A 21,216-nucleotide genomic window follows, 5' to 3' on the forward strand; every position below is an offset into this window, starting at 1 on the left:
GACATTTACTATTTTCTGGCCCTTAACTACCATAAGCAATCATATTTGATGCCCCTTAATTAGGGCACCTTTTTTTCTTTCCAGGTTCTTTTTCCACCTCAGCAATCGAGACAATACATTTGCTTACCATGCTGCTCTCCTAAGTGTTCTTTTGCATGTAAATTAATCTTGATTCAGTTTACACTGTCATGCTGAGTGGTACAAATTGCCTATAACAATAAAACAGCATGAGTTAAAAATAAAGGGGGGTGGGAAGGCAGATTGAATGTGTGCCTTACTTGATAGGATGTTACTTTGCTTTATGCCAATACATTAGCTGACGATAATGAATCTTCTGTTCTGAAAAGCATGGTTTAGTTGATTTTTTTAATTTTACTTCAATGGAGCAGTACCTTGTCTTTTATAGAACAAGTTAGACAAACCATTAATGACAAGAGTGTTAAGGTTAAATATGAAGCAATGCATTCACTTCTCTGAGTGCTATCCATCTTTCCATTTACAGGAGCTTGACAAAAGTACTGGCTTTGTACAACATTTCCTTTAATTACATGCTGCGGGAAACAGGCTTTTAACATAAACATAGTTGCATTCATTTATTCAGCAGTTGCTCTTCAATAGAGCTTAATGGAGAAGGTTTAAATCCTAAATGAGTACACACATCTCTCAGCAGTGTTATGTCAGCCACTGTGCTTTACTTAAAAGCAGTGTTTGACTGTTTGTATAGTTTTTAAAGCTTTTGCCTAATATTGAAGTTAAACGGTCTAAGACAGAACATAGTGTTCCCAGAGTTTGAAAGTGGTTAGTAAAAAATGCTTGTTGTTAGAAGCTAGATAGTTTTATTTTCTGACGGCAAAAGTCTTTTCACAGTGTTAGGCTTTAGTGTTTTCATACTGTTAATCGTAGGGATTCTTTTAAATTTTAGGTTTCATTTGCAATAAATAACTAAAAATTAGATATATATGCCTGAAGGTGCAGGGTCTTTTGAAAACATGAAATCAGATTTTTACTATTTTCATCAATTTTGTAAACTACTGTGCACATATCAAATATCTCAAAGAGTTACTGGTTTTAATAGATGCCATTAGATGTCTATGACTTATATCACAGATCCAAACAGATGGCATTTGTTGTAATTAATGTGTTTTTTAACCCGGGTACTAAATTTCAGTATTTGTTTGAAGTGTTTGGTACGTTGTTGAATTTGTTCACTGAACATTTTTACAGGAGATCTGAATATTAATGGCATGTCTTGCATTGACTCTGTATGGTTTTTTTCATGCTTTTGCTTAACTTAATTTCTTTCCTAAATATTATTTGAAACGTCCCTGGGATTTAAGAGTTTTCATTCTCATTTTTTCCTTCATTTTCAAGTTTTTACTTCAGAAATTTCAATTTGTGTTTTTGTCAGCAACTATAGTTTCATTCACTAGGCAAGTACTTTTATCTCTAAGTATAGCCTAAATACTTGTACATTTTCAGTGACTTCTAGTCACTGTTGAGATAACTTCGATCTGTCATACTGAGGCCATTTATCAGGTATTGCTGCTAGTTATACTGGAATTACTTTGATGTGTTCTCATGCAACATTTGGCAATGAGAGATCTTTGAATGAACAGAAAAAAATAGCAATAGTAATAAATACATTTATATATTATTAAGAAGTAAAAGCGTACTAGTTTGCATAAACCCCAGATTCAGTATATTTTAAAGAGACTGAAATTGATATTTCATATTTGTGATTCTAAGTTTTTATCCTATCATACTTAAAATTAGATTTATTGAGTGATTTTTAACTGCATTTTTACACATTTTCCTATACAATGAGGATTTTTTAAAAATCTTTGAAACAATTGCATATTGTTTTAGTTTTATAATTATCTTGTAAATTGCATCCTAAATGGTGTTTCTTTTGTTTAAAAAAGTTAAAATTTTGGCCATGAGCTTAAAATTCTGTAAATGTAATTTTCAAAAAGAAATTAGTAAAAGGGAGCCTTCTTTTGCTTTTACAGGAATGCTAACAGGAATGAATGAAACTTCTGCTGTCATCATTGCTGCACCACAGAATTTCACTCCCTCTGTGATCTTTCAGAAGGTTGTTAATATAGCCAATGTAGGTGCAGTCCCTTCGGGCCAGGATAATATACACAGGTGGGTTCACTAACACACAATGTGGAGGTGGAGATGACTTGAGTACGTATAAATATATAATTTTAAATTCATTGTTTTCTTTGGAAATAATAACCCCTAAACATATATATATATACACACACACACACACACACACTCCTTTTTGTTTTCTGATGGTATAGTTGTTTATTGCTTTGCATTAAGGCTGTCTTTTCCCTCTCAGAGCATCCTTATCATACTGGTCTGGTCTGTCCTGGAAGATATACAGAGCATATTCACATTTTATAATAGCTTGGTAATTTATAAAATTACCCTTTATGAAATGGTTGAGAGTTTATCTTATTTCACTAGATTCAGTAGATGTCCAGGAAGAACTATTCTATAAAGCAATATAGTTGGACTTTTTTAATTGAAAGGGAGGAAGTTTGGGTACTACATACAGATTTCCTTTTTATAGCCATCCCCTAAGACTGCTTCCAGTAAATAAAGCGCTGCTAGATGACCAACATGGGGGTAAATACAGCTTCTGTTTCTTAGACCAGTAATATTTTCCATCACCAGGCATCTGAAATATGAGATCCAAGGTATTTGTCCTGAAAGGCAGCAGAAAATGTGATTAATGTTTGCCCTCTTGTATTTTTATGAATGCCCATGGCTTTAAATGAATGTAAACATAAAAATAATTATCTCTTACCCATTTGGTGATTGCATAGTCCTGTGTGAGCTTAAGGGAATTTGTTGTAAAATTCCCTTGGCAATTTTACATACTTGGCAGACATACTTCTGCCATTAAAAATATCTACGCACTGTATATTTAGTGTGCCCTTTCTTATATAATTACGAATCATGGAAAACAAATTTAGCATCAAAGGGAAGGCCCGCGGACCTTAAAAACCATTTTTTTTAGTTAGCACAGGATTAAGAGAGGCCCCATATGAAAAATGCTACAGGTGATTTGGGTTTTAGACCTAACTCTGCCACTAATTGTCTTGGTCATCTTGGGGAAGTTGTAACTTCTTACCCACTTTACATTCCTCATGTGTTTGGAAATGGGTGGCAGGAAAAAAAGTTGGGGAGGACTGAAATGAAATTCTGTGATAGCTATGAAAGAACATTAGATTTGACTTCAGAAGAGCTGATCTGCCATTACTGTATTCATAGTTGCCTGACTTCACTGAACTGATCACAGCAGAATAAAAACTGCATGTACTAGTTTAAAAATAGATTTACCCTGTACTGTTTTTTTAAACGAACATAGGGTTCTTAAGTTGCTCAAGAGGTCTCGTGCTTTCGTTTCTTTTAGGGTGGTGATAAAATAAGAAAATGGATGTAAGGCCATGATACAGACCATCACAAAAATACAACTTATTTATCAGTTAATGTTGTTCAATAGGGAAAAGAGTAAACAAAAGCCTTTTCAGTGCAAATAAATATTTTGATTTTGAGTTTTCCTGTTTTAATTTTATTCTGCTTTAAATACTTCTTTTCACTTTCCTAGGTAATTTTCTCTAACAGAAACTGTTTTGTTTTATTTATGGGTCCTTGGAATTATTGAATTTACTAAAACACCTAAATGCCGTATTATCAGCTATAACTTCTTCAGTATGAAATTTTACCTGAAACACCTAGTATCCAGCAATACTGCAGTCTTGTTTTAATATGTTCTTTTGTAATGTACAAAAAGATATAGAGTAGCCACTGTTTATGTTGGAACACTAGTTTTGTTTTGTGTATAGGTTGTTTTGGGTTGTCTTTTTGTTTGTTTGTTTTTAACTTTTCTGAAAGCAATGGCAGCTGTCTAGATTTTTGTTTCTTAGAAGAAAAAATGTCAAGGCTGGGCAAGGTGGCTTACATCTGTCATCCCAGTACTTTGGGAGGCCAAGGTGGGCAGATCTCTTGAGCCCAGGAGTTCAAGACCAGCCTGGGCAACATAGGGAGACCCTGTCTCTACAAAAAATATAAAATTTAGTCCGGCATGGTGGCACATGCCTGTGGTCCCAGTTACTTGGGAAGCTGAGGTGGGAGGGTCACCTGAGCCCATGGAGGTCAAGGCTGTAGTGAGCTGTGATCACACCATTGCACTCCAGCCTGGGTGACAAAAAAAGAGAAAAGAAAGAAGAAGAAAAGTGAAGTTACAAAGCCACATAAAATGAAAGCTATCTTCCTATTGGGAGATAGACTTAAAGGGACCCTTAGCACAGTTGTATAATTCTTATTAGAGATAGTTTGCCAGTAACTTGTCTTGCTAGTTTGGAACGTAATACCTGTAATACCTGCTCAAATGATTTAAATTAAAATTACAGTCAATTCTCAATTGTCCATGCTAATGCAGAGGAGACACACAACTAAGAACCATTTATATTTGACTTTGGAATGCAGAGATTGAACCCAAACTTAATGTTCGTGTTCCTCATACTCATCCACAGTGTCTTGAGGCTTTTCTGTTCTAGCCCCATCATCAGTGGCCTGGTGTTTGGCTCTGTAACCTGGGGGAGGGCCCAAGTTACTACAGAGTCAAAAGTCAATAAAACACCTGTAAATACTTAAGAATAGGCTGTGCTGTCTTAACTTGCTTCTCAAGTCCCACCATACTGAATTGAAAAATATTTCACATTTGCTTTTATAGCTAAAGTATGGCTGTAATAATGTTCTAAATTTTAGAAAGCTTCCAGGTGACAAACACGTAAAGTTATTTGTATTTTTTATACAGAAATTGACATAAATTATTATCTTGTGTATGTAACACTTTTTCTCATTCTTTTTGCTAATAGCAATTAAAACAAAAATAAACAATTATTAATAAAACTGTACTTTTGTACAGTTTTTTTTTGCTTTTCTTAATTTCATTTAAAATGAAATAGGAATTAGTGTTTACATTATAATAATCTAAATTAACTGTTTACCACTTTATTGAAATAAATGTTTTTAACTAAAGTGTTCCATATTATATTACCCTGTGGAATTAATATGTTTCTATATCTAAGTTTATATATTATTTAATTGCTAATGATAAAATTGAAATCCCTATGAGATTTTGAATGATTCCCTTATTCTTTTGTGATAGTTATGTTTTTGAGTTTATGAAGAGTAGGACCAAAGCCACTTTAATATTTATTAATGGTAATCAGTTTAGGATTATTTTAAAAAATACCAAGTGTGAAAAGCATTTTTACTACTAGTATTTTAAGAGATTAAAATTTCCAGTATGTTAAGTTACTCTTGGCTGGTTTATGTTCTATTTAATTTTTCAGGATCTTTTCTTTCTGAGAGGACTTTTAATAAGAATTAGTGTATTCATTCTAACCCTTTAATGAATAGAGTTTCCATTGCCTAATTTTGGAATACTTTATTTCTACTGCTCTTCAAATTTTATACATTTTTACATTAAATGCCAGGTAAAGAAATACTTAGTATAAGAATTATCTAAGGAAAAGTGAACCTTTTTATTAATGTGTAGAAGTATGTAATGGTATAAAGTACAAATTTTAATTGAAGACTTAATAGAAAATGACTCTTAACACAGCAACAGAAAATGGCCCTCATTAAGAAAAAGCCCATTAAATGAGCACAGGTTTTATGAAATTCACTTCAAAAACCAGAAACATTTTTTATTTCATTAACACTTTTAAAGATCCATTGACAAAGCAGATCCACTATTAGATTATATGATTTTTAGTTGTAATTTTCTAAATGAGTGAGAGGATCAGAGCCAAACAGTATACTATTGAGAGACTCAACTTTATCTTCATTTCTGTTGTACTTACTTGAAAAACTTGCTCTTTGAGAACAAAATCATCTTATTGAGATATACAGAGTGGCCGGGCATGGTGGCCCACGCCCATAATCCCAGCACTTTGGGAGGCCAAGACAGGCAGATCACCTGAGGTCAGGAGTTCAAGACCAGCCTGCCAACATGGTGAAACCCCGTCTCTACTAAAAATACAAAAAAAATTAGCCAGGCGTGGTGGCAGGCACCTGTAATCCCAGCTACTCGGGAGGCTGAGACAGGGGAATTGCTTGAACCCAAGAGGTAGAGGTTGCAGTCAGCCAAGATGGCACCACTGTACTCCATCCTGGGCAACAGACGGAGACTCCACCTCAAAAAAAAAAAAAAAAAAAAAAAAAAAAAGAGAGAGATACAGAGTTACGGTCATTGTGTCAATCTGCTGTTTTCTAAATTACTGTTAATGCATGATAAGAAGTATTACAAAAATGAGAATTTCTATCATCATCAAAAAGCACTTATTAAATATGTAGCTGAATATCTTCATTTCCTGTGTAAGATATTCAAATTTATTTTAATGAGATATACTATACATGGTGAAGGTCTTAATGCATATTACTTAAGACAATACTAGTAAACGAATACATAAATAAAGTGTATCCCAAAGGCAAAATGGACAGTATTAAACCAGTAGATGAATGGACTGCAAAGGGGAAGGGGCAAGACCTCATGTGTTCGAAGGTAGAAGATGAGAGGCGTTAGTTGTGGGGATCCCAGTTCATTCAGGGCCAGGAAAACTTTCTTGTGATTCTCTGTGAAATATCCAGAAAGGGTTTAGGAAGGAGGTTTGTGTTCAACGTCGTGGAAACTGAGGTGCCTTGCTTTTATTACATTGCATGTCCTCTGGTAACAGCACTAAGGAGTAAGTGCAGTGGCCAAAAAGCAGAAAACGAAAAACCTGTCGCTCCGAAATCGCTAAGGTTTTTCTGTACCACAAAATCGTGTGAGTTTGTGTAAAACTCAGATTTCTGGAACCCACCCCAAAAACTCAGCTTCAGTAAATCTGAGACAGAGCCCAGGAATCTCTATTTTAGGCAGCACTCCAAGTGGTTAGAAGGCAAATGTTCCAAAGTCCACAGTTTGAGGCTGCCCTGAATTATCAAGCTGTATTGCCACATGACACATTTCAAAATACTTTTTCCTAGGTTTATATGTTTTCTTTTTTCCCAATTAGTCAGTAAGGGATGCCAGTAGATGAGATGTTTGGTTTAATTTTTCTTACACATATCCCAGAGTGCTCCGGCAAGATAGTGTATTGTCCATTCCGGGAGTACATTAGAGCCGTGTCTATAAAACAGTCTTAGACCATAACTGTGTATGTCTTTCAGCAGTCTCAGCCATCTCACATTTTCACCTGTAGTCAGAAATCCTGATGTTTGCATACAATAATGTTGTTGAAAAGGTTGTCACACTTACCTACTCATTTTGTCCTTTCATGAACCACAAATTAACCCTCTGAGGAGAAAATGTGATATTTGATTGAAGACAGAACGCCCTGTCTCTGCCATGATTCTATTTTAGTTCTTACCTTATTATTCAGTAAGATTCTGGAGCAACTTTCATTATTAAGTTGTATTCACTACTGATATTCCTTCCCCACTTCCTCACCCCCCACCCGGTATATCTTAATTAGCAATTTGGATTTTGTTTATCCTGTCATTTTTTAAATTTGCAAGCTTTTACCTATGCAACTTGTGGATAATTACAATCTTAGTCAAATAACTGTTGTTTTGCTATTGTCACTAGGTCCTTAACTATTAGGAAAGTCTGGTGCTGTGAGTGGAACAGTGTATCCATTGGCAACCAGACAGTCAACTTTTTAATTTATCAACACACATGAAGACAGTTTATTTCAAGTTTAAAACAAAAGTCTTATTATTTAATTCAAGTACAGGTAAAGAACAACTTGTTTCATTTCTTTTTTTTTTCTTATAAGACAGGGTCTCACTCTGTTCCCCAGGCTGGAGTGCAGTGGCACAGTTATAGCTCACTGCAACCTTGAACTGGGCTCAGGCAATCATCCTGCCTCAGCCTCCTGAGTAGTTATTACTACAAGTGCCTGCCACCATGCCCAGCTAATTTTTTTTTTTTTTTGTAGAGACAGGGTGTCCCTATGTTGCCCAGGCTGGTCTTGAACTGCCAGGCTCAAGCAATCCTCCCGCTTTGGTTTCCCAAAGTGTTGGGATTACAGGCATGCACCACCATGCCTGGCCAACTTGTTTCATTTCTAGGCCTTAAACTCACCCAGTTAATCACCGTTATTACATACCTGTTTAAAGGTTGTTAATAGGGGAAATACTGGTACACATTAGTTTTGGTATCTTAAAAAGATCTATAATGTGTAACTCCTTCACTTAGTATTTTTTTGGAGACCTTTGTGACAGATTTTGCTAGTGCTAGGGTTGCAAACACAAATGGCAAAGACACTTTTTGATGGGGTCTCTAATATTTCCCTTTCTCTATTCTTAGGTTTATTAACTTTTGAGTTACTGTTTTTGTTAGTTATTTTCTTCTCTCGTACTAACTATATGGGATTTAAATTCTGGGTAATTTTGGAGAATTTATAATTCTCCAAAGAATTTTTGCTTTTCAAATAACATTGGATGCCTTGTTGCCCTAATTTTATAAGTCCTGATACTACTGTCAACCTTCTTCATTGTATAAACAGAAACAAAATTTTGTATAAACAGTTTTAAGTATAAAACTATCAGGCTTAGGTCTTTTCTACCATATGACAAATTTTGAGTCTCAAACAGGACTGAAGATTTGTAGAACCTCTTTTAATCATCAAAACAGTTCTTTCTCAGGTTGGTGGCTGTCCACTAGAGGACAGCACTGCTTTTTATCTGACTGCTTTGAACTCTGCAGGCCCTAAGTATCATTTCATTGACAAACAAATGCGGACCTCATTAATTTTCACACAGAAAGCATATTTGGATATTTCGGAAGTAACCAAACTGCACAGCTGAATTTTACTTTAAAACATTCTCTAAGTTCTATTTAAGTTCACCATTTAATGTCCTCTAATGCAACCATTTTACTAATAGGAATCTATAACTGTTTCATGTAAAAATGAAAGAAAGGTATTCTTGATGTTTTCCTTCTGGGTTGACAATTTTGTAAGGAATCAAAGAGAATGGGGTAAGAATGTATTTGTTTTACTATTAGTTTTCTCTTGTTAACCCCATCTCACCCCACCCCAACCAGACAAACCAGAAATGCTCTGAAATAACTGGGATGTTTTATGTCTTCTTTAAGCAAGGGCACTTAGATTTTTTAGCTTTCCTGTTTAAAGAAAGAGAATGCATCATTGGCCTGATAGTGTGGGGAATAATTTTTTATACCATCTCTGAAGATTAGAGTAGAAACTAGAGTCCTAAATTATGGTGATTGTTTATTTTTTATTTTAACTTTTCTCATTTGAACGTTAGAGGAAAATACTACAATATTGTTAGGTGATTTTTTAAATAATTGGGAAAAATACATTGCTTTGTGTAAATTCTCTAAACCTAAATCACGTGTAAATGCTTTTTTTGTCCCTCACTATTAATTCAATAGTGTAATGGTTTAACTTTAAAATGCAATTTTATAGTCAACAAAATAGAATTTTTTACAACTTACAAATTCTCTGCCTGCTTAAAATGTTCTACTATATTAACTCAAGGTAATAAAGATTTATAATTTTAAATCCTTTGGCAGATAGCGCTCCAAATCACTATTCTTTGGTATTGATGTTTAGGAGGCTTATTCAAACCAGTATTTCTTACATGTAATGATTGTGCGACTTCATTACACATTTGTCAACTTTGGACTAATTATTTTTATACAGCTAGGGCAGGGCACTGCATCTTGTGATCGTCTTTCTTACTAATAGGATTCTGTCTGCTTCAGCAGGCAGTAATTGAAGGCTTCATGTACGGAGTACAAAAAAAAAAAAGTTTTAGCCTGAGTGGGTCATTGTCACAGCTTCTGGTAACCAGTAGAACAGAAAGCACAAGAAAATTGAACTCAGAATAGAAATAGAAAAACCAGAAACCAGGAAGACTATCCAAGAGAAGAAAAAGCATGTCTTAGAGCTGTTGCATTAAGTATAGCAAATCTGATTCTGTGTAAAAAATGTTATGTTTGTGACTACCCTGGAGACTGATGCAGCCTCTCAGATAAATATTTTTAAATTCATTTTGTACTGTTAATTTTAATTGTTAGAACAATTGAGTTATAGGATTTCTTTTCCTTCTAACAAAGAACATTTATGATTTATAGCCAGTTTGTCACAAATCTTAAAAAGTATAGTTTAAGTACATGGGGAATAAATCTGTGTATTATAGATATTAGATTTTTTTTCAAATTTGTTGTTGATATTTGGTCCGTTTTTATAATTCCGACTATAGTTAAGACAAAATAACTTTTTAAGAAGAGTGAAACATTTTTTTAATTTAGCTTTGACAACCAGCTTATTCTGTCTTTTTTGTAAATCTTAAGAATTCTTTCTTATAGGCTTCAAAGATTAAATGTCAATTGCTGGAGATAATAGACAAAGAGACATTTAATAAGATGAAATACAGATATAGCCAAACAGTTTTACCTTCTCAGTTGGTGATTACAAACAGCAAGTGGTTGGTGGTATAATCAAATGAAAAATATCTAGGTGGTATCCTTTTAATAACATGGAGCCCGTCATACATAGGCAATACATCTTTAACTGTCATCCCACTTATTTGTTCTCATTTGTGGTGTTACTGCTTTTCGAGGTTGATTGGTCTCCCTGTAGTCCCTCCCTGTGTTACAGCTCCATTCAAAAAGGCTTTGTATTTTTCACTGCTGGTGTCTCTTGAGGGAGAGGAGAGTAGGGGATATTTAAAATGTTTTAAATATTTAAAGGCAGATATTTAAAATACGATGAGGAATCAAGTCAGCATGCTTTGAATAACACACTGCAAAGTCAAGTAAACAATTTTTGAAGAGAGGACTCTTCCTTCTTAATGTTTTTGGAACAATAATAGATTGTGTGCATATTAGGTAAATAGGAAAAGCTTTGTTGACTGATAAAAACAAATTGTTAAGGGTGCATTTTTGTATATATGAAGAGAATTTGTGTGACTTGAAATCAGAATGCTTAGGTTCAAATTTCTGCTCAACCAGAAATTTGGTGTGTGGCCCTGAGGAAGTTCTTCAACTTCTGTGGGCCTCACTTCCCTCATCTATAAAGTGACCTGCCTCATAGGATTAAATGAAATAATTCCAGTGAAGCACTTAGAACCCACTGCCAGAACACAGTGCTTAACAAATGATAGCTGCTATCATCATTATAGTGATCAAAAATTTCTCATGCCTTTTGAAAAAATTTTGTCACAGTGTGATCTTAGTTCAAGGCCAAATACAGAGGTTCTGATGTCAGCCATTAAGTTTAGTATATAAATATCTGACCCATCCTGACTTTATAATCAATGTTTCTGACATCCCAAAGCTAGCTATTTATTACTTACTAATTAGTACTCTTTCCATAACTATTTTTTGCATGTTTGTTAAAGTATAGCCTGTGCAGGAGTTAAATGATGAATAAATCTGGGGTGGTGGTTTTTGCCTTCCGAGGGCCAAAACAAACCAATTTTGATCATGCTGTGTTCCAATTAAATATATCCTTTCTGAACTGTGAAATGACAATGTCAGAACATCTGATCTTCTACTCTTCTGCTTTAAAACATTGCTTCCACCATTTGTGCCCACGAGAACATAGAGACCTAGTTAATAAAGGCAGTAGCTTTTACACCAGCTAGCAGATTCTGTTGCTAGGATGATTTGCTTAGCGTGTTTCCACTGCAGTGTAAGCAAATGCCTCTTTTCTTTCATACCCCTATTCTGTATAGTACTGAGAATTTTGTGGCAATAGGATTTCAAAAACATGTCCAAGATACTAATTCTAATCTCTGTCAACACACAGACACCAAAATTGACATTTGTCTCTGCCAACTTTATATTAATTGTAACATTAACTCTAAGTTTTTTAATAGAAAAGAGATAAAATGTGCCTTGGGGCTGTGCAACCCTGAAATTCAAACAACAGTGCTTTTGTGTTCCTATTCAGGCATAATCTCCTTCTCTATGGTCCCAAGGCACAAGTGTTAAGTAAATAAAGGGACTAATAAGACTATTGTTTACATAATTATAACCCTGCTAGAAATAGGACCTCTGTTGAAATATTTGTTGAGTGAATTACACATGTGATGACCAAATCTGTGGGAAAAGTTGCATAAATGAATGGGGAAATAGAGCCACCTCATATCCTTTGGTGACTTGGTTTAACAGGAATATAGAAACAGCATTCTCCTATGAAGCAGAAGAGCCTGAAAAATGTAGACAAAAGAAATGCATAAACCTGTGAGGAGCCTTAGAAAAGAGAGATCATTTTGGGGCTGGTGATCTTGATGTTCTCTCAAAGATGAAATTGAGGTACCTAGTTCATAATCTCCCGTGTGTACATCTGAAAAGCAGATGGATGTGTGTGTTCAGAGGTTTATAAAAACCTCTTTAAAAACATTGGTACAATTTATATTCCTAAACTGGTTACTTACAATTGCTTCTCTCAGTAGGAACACTGCTCTGTCAGATCCCTTGGAAGTTTTCAGCATGCTTGTAGAGTTCACAAATAAATGACTAGGAAGATTTTCTAACATATTTTATTGATAGCCCATTAGCTCACATTTTAAAACGCAATTTAAAGTGTTTATAATATTTGAAATTTAGTAAAATTAACATATCTGTTTTGGTTTTGATACATTATTCTAATTATTGTTGGAAAACCTAGTTCTTGATTTTATTTGTCCAAAAATGGCTTGTTTGGTTTCAAAAAAATCAATGTGTTATGAGATCTTGATGTTATTTTTTTTAAAACCCAAAAAAGAAATTACTTTTCATTTAAAGAGAATCTGCTTCCTGCTTAAGTGGCTAATATTTTAATTAAGTCAGGAGTGAAGTTTTTCTGAGTGTCTCCTGATAAACTCCCTCTTTTATGTTGATGGTAATTAAACAGATCCCTGTGGACACCGTGGGCTCTGTGCAAGGCCCATGCTAATTGTCAGACATGAGACACTGACCAGTTGGTTTGCTCTTGAATAGTCCGCAGCGTGCTGTTAGCGCGGCAGTTTTATTTTTATGTATTGTGAGCTGTTGTCAGGGCTAACTGGGTGCCATTGTGGCTGAAGATGTTGCGCAAATTGAGGCAGATGGCTCAGATTCAGACACGTGTCATATAGAAAGGGGCAAGGGGATTGGCCCTGCAAAGTGGGGTCACAGCAGGTCACAGACCCGCTCTACACTTGTTAGTGTTTTCAAAAGCTCATGTGCGGCAACTTTGTTTTTCTCCAGTCATCCCTGCAATCAAACCCCCTCCCCCAGAAAGTGTGTGGAACATGCTCCATGTGGAAAATGGAGGCTTGGGAGGTTCCTGTTCTCTTCCTCCACGACCCTGAGGCTCAACTGTGCATGCAGAATGAATTAGCAGGATTGACAGAAGTTCGTTGTGCCTGCAACGGCTTTTCAGTCAATTGCAGTGCTTAAAAGGCTAGTTTTGCTTTTAATTCCATGTAATCAGTAGGTTCTTCATGTCTTGGAATTTAGAAGTAGAGCATGAGACCTCAAGTTTCCTCTATTACACTCTAAAGCAAAAAGAGAAATCTAATGTTCTAAACATTTTAAAACAAAGAAAAAGGGAAGCATGAGGTTGCACTTAGCTGTCACGTGATTTTGTTTCATGTCATCATTAACATTACAGATTTAATTTGAATATTTTTACATGAGTGAATTCAGTGGAACTTAGTAAGAATTTTATAATGTACATAAAATTATCTAACTTATTACATAATCATTTTCAGATGTGAGGAGTTAAATTTTGAAGCTCTTTGAGAAAGGTACCTTTTCTTAACATGTTTTAAAAATAAAAATACAATGGCTTATTTAAAATGGCTCTATGCATGGTGAAATGTTAAATACCAAGTAGATGAATGATTCTCAAATCTATTGGAGAATTATTCACTTGCATCTATTGTTTAAACTAATAAGAAAAATAGACTTCCTTTTTCTGTTCTGTTTTAAATGTGCACTAAAATTACCTGCTTGTGGTTAGCATGGGCTGGACAGTTTATTGATTTTTCAGAAGAATGCTTGGCTTTGGGTTTTTGGCAGTAGGGAGCCTGCAGCAAATTATTTCATTTGACAAAAAAGAGTTATTTTAATCCTATTTGAATGTATGCTATCTCCTTTTCCCTCCCCATCTCATGATAAAAGGTCTCTCTTTTTTTCTTCCAGGTTTGCAGCTAAAACTGTGCACAGTGGGTCACTGATGCTAGTCACAGTGGAACTGAAGGAAGGCTCTACAGCCCAGCTTATCATAAACACTGAGAAAACTGTGATTGGTTCTGTTCTGCTGCGGGAACTGAAGCCTGTCCTGTCTCAGGGGTAACCTGCTTACATCTGGACTTCAGAATCTGGCACACAACAAAAGTGCCTGGCATCCACTACTGCTGCCTTTCATTTATAATAATGGCCCTTCCATCTGGCAGTGGGGGAAGAATACACTCTTGACATTCTTGTCTCCTGCTTTAGAATGCTAGTGTGTATCTATCATGTATGCAATACTTTCCCCCTTTTCGCTTTGCTAACCAAAGAGCATATATTTTACTGTCAGTTATCTCAACTCTTGAATCCATGTGGCGTTTTCTCTGTCCTGCTGCTTCTTTTGGCCTCCTCGTCTTCCTTCTCTTTTTCGACAATGGTAGACATGAATGCGATATTTAAAGTTCATTGGAAATCATCTTCCCTTCAGCAGTAAGCAAAAATGAGCAATGAAATAGTCTAAATGGCCTCTCAGCTTGGTATGTGAAAATGAGATCACGTACCTTTTAAATCCAAATACAAAAAAGATGGTCTCTGCAAGATTTTGTTCTTTGAATTTCTTGATATTGTTATTGATTACTGATAACTGTCGTCATGAAGTGATCTCTCAATAATAAGATAAATAAACTAGCACATGAATCCTATTTGTCTTTGCATTTTTATTGGGAAACTATTAATAATCCTGAAGTTCATATGCTAAAGTTTTCTTCTTTTAAAGTGAGTATTTTGAGTGTTACATTATGCAGAGAAGCAATGTGGTTTAGTTAGTGAAAGAAAAACCACTTCCAAACCAAGTAAATTTTCTACTTATAGCATAGTTTACTCCAAGGGGAAAAAAAATTGGTGTACTTAATAACATAAACGAAAATCTTCATGTTGCAAAATAAACATCTCTTTCTAGGTAGTTTTGATCTATTAGTAGTAGATACCTGATTACGTGGCCTGCTGAATAAATTCTTTGAATCTCATTTTTCCTTATGCCCAACTTTGGAAACTAGCGTAAACTTACAAAAATTTTTAAAACTAGTTATATGATCGACATATTAGCATCTTTCCCTAGAGTATTTATTTTATTTGCTAACTTAAGTTACTGTTTTTAAGGTTGTTCTATAATCACAGAACTTTTCTAATACTTTTGTACCTTTTAAAACCAGTTGAAATTTTACTTCCTTTTTGATGCAAGGTAATGGACTTTCAGGTAGTATAAGCTACTCATTTTGTATAGCGCCACATACATAATTATTTTTAAAAAGTAAAAAGGAAGTGACTATACACTGCTTGAAGCATTAAAAGGAAAGAATGGAATTTTCTTGGAACCTACATATTGAGAAGAACAAAACAGACTGAAAAAATTATTTAAATTTTCAATCTGGTGAGATGACAAGAGTAAACAAAATTGTTAAATTTTCCTGCTCCAGAAATACAGCCCTGAATCTCCGGGAAGAGAATGTACAGAAGTGCAACGTACAGAAGCCACCTGGACATTCTGTACCAATTCTGTACCATGTGTACGTTCTGTCCTGTTCTAATGTACAGAAGCCACGCGTTCCACTTCCCTCTGGAGCCTGGGCGCTGTGGTAACACACCCAAACGCCCCTCTGCAGTCGCAGGTCATTGGCATTTCCATATTAGCCTTATTGCTCAGAGCTTCATAACTTTGAATTTTAAGTCAATAACTTTTTGAAATGTTAGAATTTGACAGGTTTAATACCTGTTTTCTGAAGAAAAAAAAAAATTTTCCATGCTGTCTTCAGGCAGAGGGAAAGTGTATGTTGTGATTGAGAAGTCTTATTTTTCCTTACATCACGGCACTCATCTTTAAAAGATAGGTCACACATTTGTATTTTTTTAAACTAAGGAAATTTCATTAGGACTTTACTTTTGGCTAAGTTATTTTTGGCTGCTAACTTTTGAAATTATGCTAAATCAATAATAGAATGTAGTGTGAACCAGCAAACGGTATGTACCGATGGTTATGTGCACTACCAGCTGAAACCATTTTAACACTAGTAGCTTAATATCATTAAAATATTTTTCACGTAAAACAGAAAAATGACCAAAGCCCCAACCAAGTTAAAGGTTTGGGGTTTTTTTCTTTTGTGGTGTGGTGACTCAGAGTTCCTTGCCTCATATTTCCTTTAACTTTATCATAATCCATGATTATCTTTAAATTGTTCCATTGAGTCGAGTTAGTCAATGTTGAATTCTTAATTCTAGCTATATTTTTTCATTTTAATGTTCACTTAATGGGACATTTTATGTACACCAATCTTGAAGAATGGCTCTCATAGTGTATTTCAGACTAAGCCTCATTTTTGATATCACAATACATTTGCTTTATTTATTATAAGAAGAGTTTTTTATTCCAAAGAGACTGTAACAATGCATTTCTCAAAATACTGTATACTTGTCCTTCTCGATAACTATTTGCAACATATGAATAACTTTATAATAGCTTACAAAAAGTTTGCCCTTATAGGCCGGGCGTGGTGGCTCAAGCCTGTAATCTCAGCACTTTGGGAGGCCGAGACGGGCGGATCACGAGGTCAGGAGATTGAGACCATCCTGGCTAACACGGTGAAACCCCGTCTCTGCTAAAAAGTACAAAAAACTAGCCGGGCGAGGTGGCGGGCGCCTGTAGTCCCAGCTACTCGGGAGGCTGAGGCAGGAGAATGGCGTGAACCCAGGAGGCAGAGCTTGCAGTGAGCTGAGATCCGGCCACTGCACTCCAGCCTGGGCAACAGAGTGAGACTCCGTCTCAAAAAAAAAAAAAAGAAAAAGAAAAAAGTTTGCCCTTATAACCTGTGTTCCTGTTGTTAAGAATTTAGATGTTAGACAAGATAAGAATCCAGAATGACAGAAGATTTCAAAAACGGAAAAGTTGGACCAGCTAAAGGAAAACCTAAGATCTTTTCCCTGACTTGTTTCCTCTCTATAGTCTCTCTGACCTTCTAGGGAACTTTGTTTAAAGGGAGAAAGAAATCCTCTTTTCACAAAATGAGAAGGAAAAAAAGAGCACTATGTCTGCCTCGTGAGGTGGCTCATTCCTAGAATCCCAGCACTTTGGGAGACCAACGTGGGAGGATCATTTGAGGACAGGAGTTCAAGACCAGCCTGGGCAACAGAGCAAGACCCTATCTCTAAAGTAGTTTAAAATCTAGCCAGGTGTAGTGGTGCATGCTTGTACTCCCAGCTGCTGGGGAGGCTGAGGCAGGAGGATAGCTTGAGCCCAGGAGTTGGAGGCTACAGTGAGCCGTGATCATGCCCCTGTACTCCAGCCTGGGTGACAAAGTGAGACCCTATCTCAAAACAAACAAACAAAAAACAGACCCTTACTATTCCATTTTTGCTGAAAGACTATATCTACTGTGAATGTGGAGAACTACAGTAAACCTCATCAGGGGTGTGGTAAAATATAAGTTATGCTCTGTACTTACTCAGGAAACCTACAATCTAATTGGCAATAAACAAAGAAATGGCCGTGTGGACCTCCCTAAGTTAGTGAGCCCTGGTTTGCAAATAAATGTTGCTTCCATCCTAATACAGGCTTGCCTCCGCCCCACCCGCACTTCCCTCAGGTGCCAAGTCCTGCAGCGTGGCAGCCCCAGAGGCCTGCGGGCCCCGCCTTTTCACCTCCACGGCCCCCTTACACAGGTGACCACATTGGACTGGCCGGCCATGGGGGACACACTTTTGTTCTTCCATCAGTTGGGGTCGATTAACTGCAAGACAATGACTTCTCGACTGTGCTTGTTTATCTTCTTAAGTCCTCTTCCCCACCGGCCCCTGTCCGCCTGCCTTCTAACCTCAGAAAACACTGACATGATCAATTCACTCTCTTCTATCCTGCTTTGGTAACATGACTTTGTTTTTTCCCTACCACTTTTCAACTGTGTTGTGGAGTAAGCAGAATTTTATGATCTGACCTGGGAAGCTAACCACTATGTGATACTGTTTTCTGAGAAAAATGTGTTAGATTCCCCATGATCACTTGACAAACTTGGAACATAGCTGTTTGAAAGCTGAGATGGTTTGTGAGAAACATTGTGAGGCAGTGTGGCATGATTAATTGTCAAATAACACCAGTAAGTACCTTTGGGTTTAGGGGAAGAAGTGATTAGTGGGCTACAGAGGTCTGAAAAGGTTCCACTGAGGCAATGAAGCTAGCTAGGTCTTAAAAGTGGGGTGGCTAATAGAAGAGAAAACAGAGTTTCTAGGCATGAGAGAAAGGCAAATATGTTATTCTCAGCTGAGGCTGTATCTTTTAAAGTGTTTTGAGAATACCTTTGTACAGAAAGCAGCACTGGCCACACCAGTGACATTTCCCCTCCCCCTCCTCGCCCTCACTTCTCCTCTTTCCCCTCTCACACAGTCCCTCTCTCTCAAAGCCATTCCCCGTGTCTCCATCTCAATGGCCTGTGATAGTTTAGAGCAGGGGTCCCCAACCCCTGGGCCATGGACCACTACCGCGGCCTGTTAGGAACCTGGCCCACAGCCAGAGGTAAGCGACAGACGAGCTCTGCCTCCTTTGATACCAGCAGCGGCATTAGATTCTCAGAGGAGCACAAACCCTACTGTGAACTGCACATGCGAGGGATGTAGGTTGCATGCTACTTGTGAGAATCTAAAGATAAATGTAATGCACTTGAATCATACTGAAAACATCCCTCCGTCCCCATCCATGGAAAAATTGTCTTTCGTGAAACCAGTCCCTGGTGCCAGAAAAATTAGGGACCACTGGTTTGGAGGAGAAATAAATGGTTGAAATACCATGGATGGGAATAGCCTGCACTTGTAAATAGTGTAGAGACAGAAAAAAAAGTTGGGAAAACCTTGAACTACATAGAGATCAGGAGAAGCAGGCATTGTTTGTGTTACTCTTCTGCCGGAAGGCCAATTTTAGGTATTTCCTTGGGGATTTTAGTTATTTCCTGTGCCTTTGCAGGTTCTAAAATGATCCTTTTCAGACTTAGAGTCAAAGTAGCTAAAGAATATTAAATTCTGGCTGGTCGCGGTGGCTCACGCCTGTAATCCCAGCACTATAGGAGGCTGAGGCAGGCAGATCACGAGGTCAAGAGATGGAGACCATCTGGCCAACATGGTGAAACTAAAAATACAAAATTTAGTTTTGTATTTCTACTAAACTCTACTAAAAATACAAAAAATTAGCTGGATGTGGTGGTAGGCACCTGTAGTCCCAGCTACTTGGGAGGCTGAGGCAGGAAGATCGCTTGAACCCGAGAGGCAGAGGTTGCAGTGAGCTGAGATCATGCCACTGCACTCCAGCCTGGTGACAGAGTGAGACTCTGTCTCAAAAAAAAAAAAAGAAAATATATATATATTAAATTCTAGCCAGGTGCGGTGGCTCACACCTGTAATCCCAACACTTTGAGAGACCGAGCAGGTGGATCACTTGAGGTCATGAGTGTGAGACCAGCCTGGCCAACATGGTGAAACCCCGTCTCTACTAAAAATACAAAAATTAGCCAGGCATGGTGGCAGGCACCTGTAATCCCAGCTACTCGGGAGGCTGAGGCAGGAGAATCGCTTGAACCTGGGAGACAGAGGTTGCAATAAGTCGAGATTGTGCCACTGCCCTCCAGCCTGGGTGACAGAGCAAGACTCTGTCTCAAAAAAAAAGAATGTTAAATTCCATTACTGTCTATTTACTGGTTCACTGATTGTGAGCTGAGGTGATATTAAAATTTCTAATCTTCTTTCCTTGTGTTTGTCTTTCTCTGGGGCCAGCTTTATGTACACAGTCACTTGTGCATATAATTCCTAGCTGATTCGGTAAATATGTGCCACTGAAGACTCTGAACCCTCAGAAACTGACTTGAACCTGCCTTTAATAACAGTCTAAGACACTGGTAACAGTCTAAGACATCTGCAACCTTGAGGGCCAGAGACACCAAAGATGCAGGTGTAAGTCTAGAAACATCTTAATCCTGAGATCTAGAGATGTTTAGAAAACCTAACTGGTAGATAATTCTGCCAGTAGACTCGATCATGTCAGGCCTTGGATACTGCAGATGATGCATGGGCAATTGAGGAGAGCAGGGGAACCTCACCTCCACCTTCCTCATTCACTGCCCTGGACAGGAGGGGAGGGAGAGTGGTTGCCAAGGACAAAGTATCAGAACATAGTGGGGAAGAGATGAAGGAGATTAGCTTTCTCAAACAGTGCCCCACCAAGATTCCTGTTTCCCGCCCCCCGCCACCCCAGAAGAGCATTTTCTCACCCCGTGTAAGAACTACATTTTTTTTTTCTCTAGTGATGTGATGAATGAGAAGTTTTATTTCATAATAGGGTCAGCCAACTCCATGGATGGTAAGGAATTGTTAAGACCATGACCTATGAAAAGAAAAATGTTAAATTCTGCTTTTGCAAAGTAGGTAAGAAAGGTCGTATGAAGGTAGGCCCTTCAAGCTACATTTAAACGTCATTTCTAATGAGTTCATCTTTTGAATGCTTATTTCATTTCGTCAATAAACCATATATAAAATTAGGAATGGCAACCAAGGGTGAGATATGAACTCAAACATGCTGATAAGGGGGCCCTAATGTAGAAATCTGGGGGACACGAAAAGCCCTTCCAACTTAAGGTTTGATTTTTGAGTCTTAAAAAATGAAGCCAATGTGAAAGGGCCTCTTACTGGCATCACACAGAAATCCTCATCACCCAAGAGCCCTCTTCCTTGACCCCAAAGTCTTCATTTTATTCAGGACTCATCAGAACCATAGGGCCTAAATAAAAATATTTTGTAAACAAAGTCATGGACAGCCCAGTTTTCTAATTGAAAGTAATTATGATTTCTGTGCTGTGGCGTAATTACCTAAAAAAATGTTATTTGATGATTAAGATTCTGGAGTGAATTGTGTTCTTTGGGCTCCTGCACCGTTCCTCCATCAG

General features: G+C 37.0%; 1 protein-coding gene across 1 annotated transcript in view; it reads left to right on the forward strand.

The window, feature by feature from the left end:
* The window catches only part of AP3B1 (adaptor-related protein complex 3, beta 1 subunit), a 328,165-nt gene extending 313,222 nt beyond the window's left edge, over positions 1-14,943 (forward strand). Inside the window, 2 exon segments of the mRNA XM_011996198.1 lie at positions 2,010-2,148; positions 14,216-14,943. Of these exon segments, the coding sequence (XP_011851588.1) occupies positions 2,010-2,148; positions 14,216-14,369 (293 nt within the window). The 3' untranslated portion in view covers positions 14,370-14,943.
* Positions 14,944-21,216: the final 6,273 nt, after the last annotated feature.

Source organism: Mandrillus leucophaeus, unplaced genomic scaffold, assembly GCF_000951045.1.
Source record: "Mandrillus leucophaeus isolate KB7577 unplaced genomic scaffold, Mleu.le_1.0 Scaffold114, whole genome shotgun sequence".
NCBI classification, from domain to species: Eukaryota; Metazoa; Chordata; class Mammalia; order Primates; family Cercopithecidae; genus Mandrillus; species Mandrillus leucophaeus.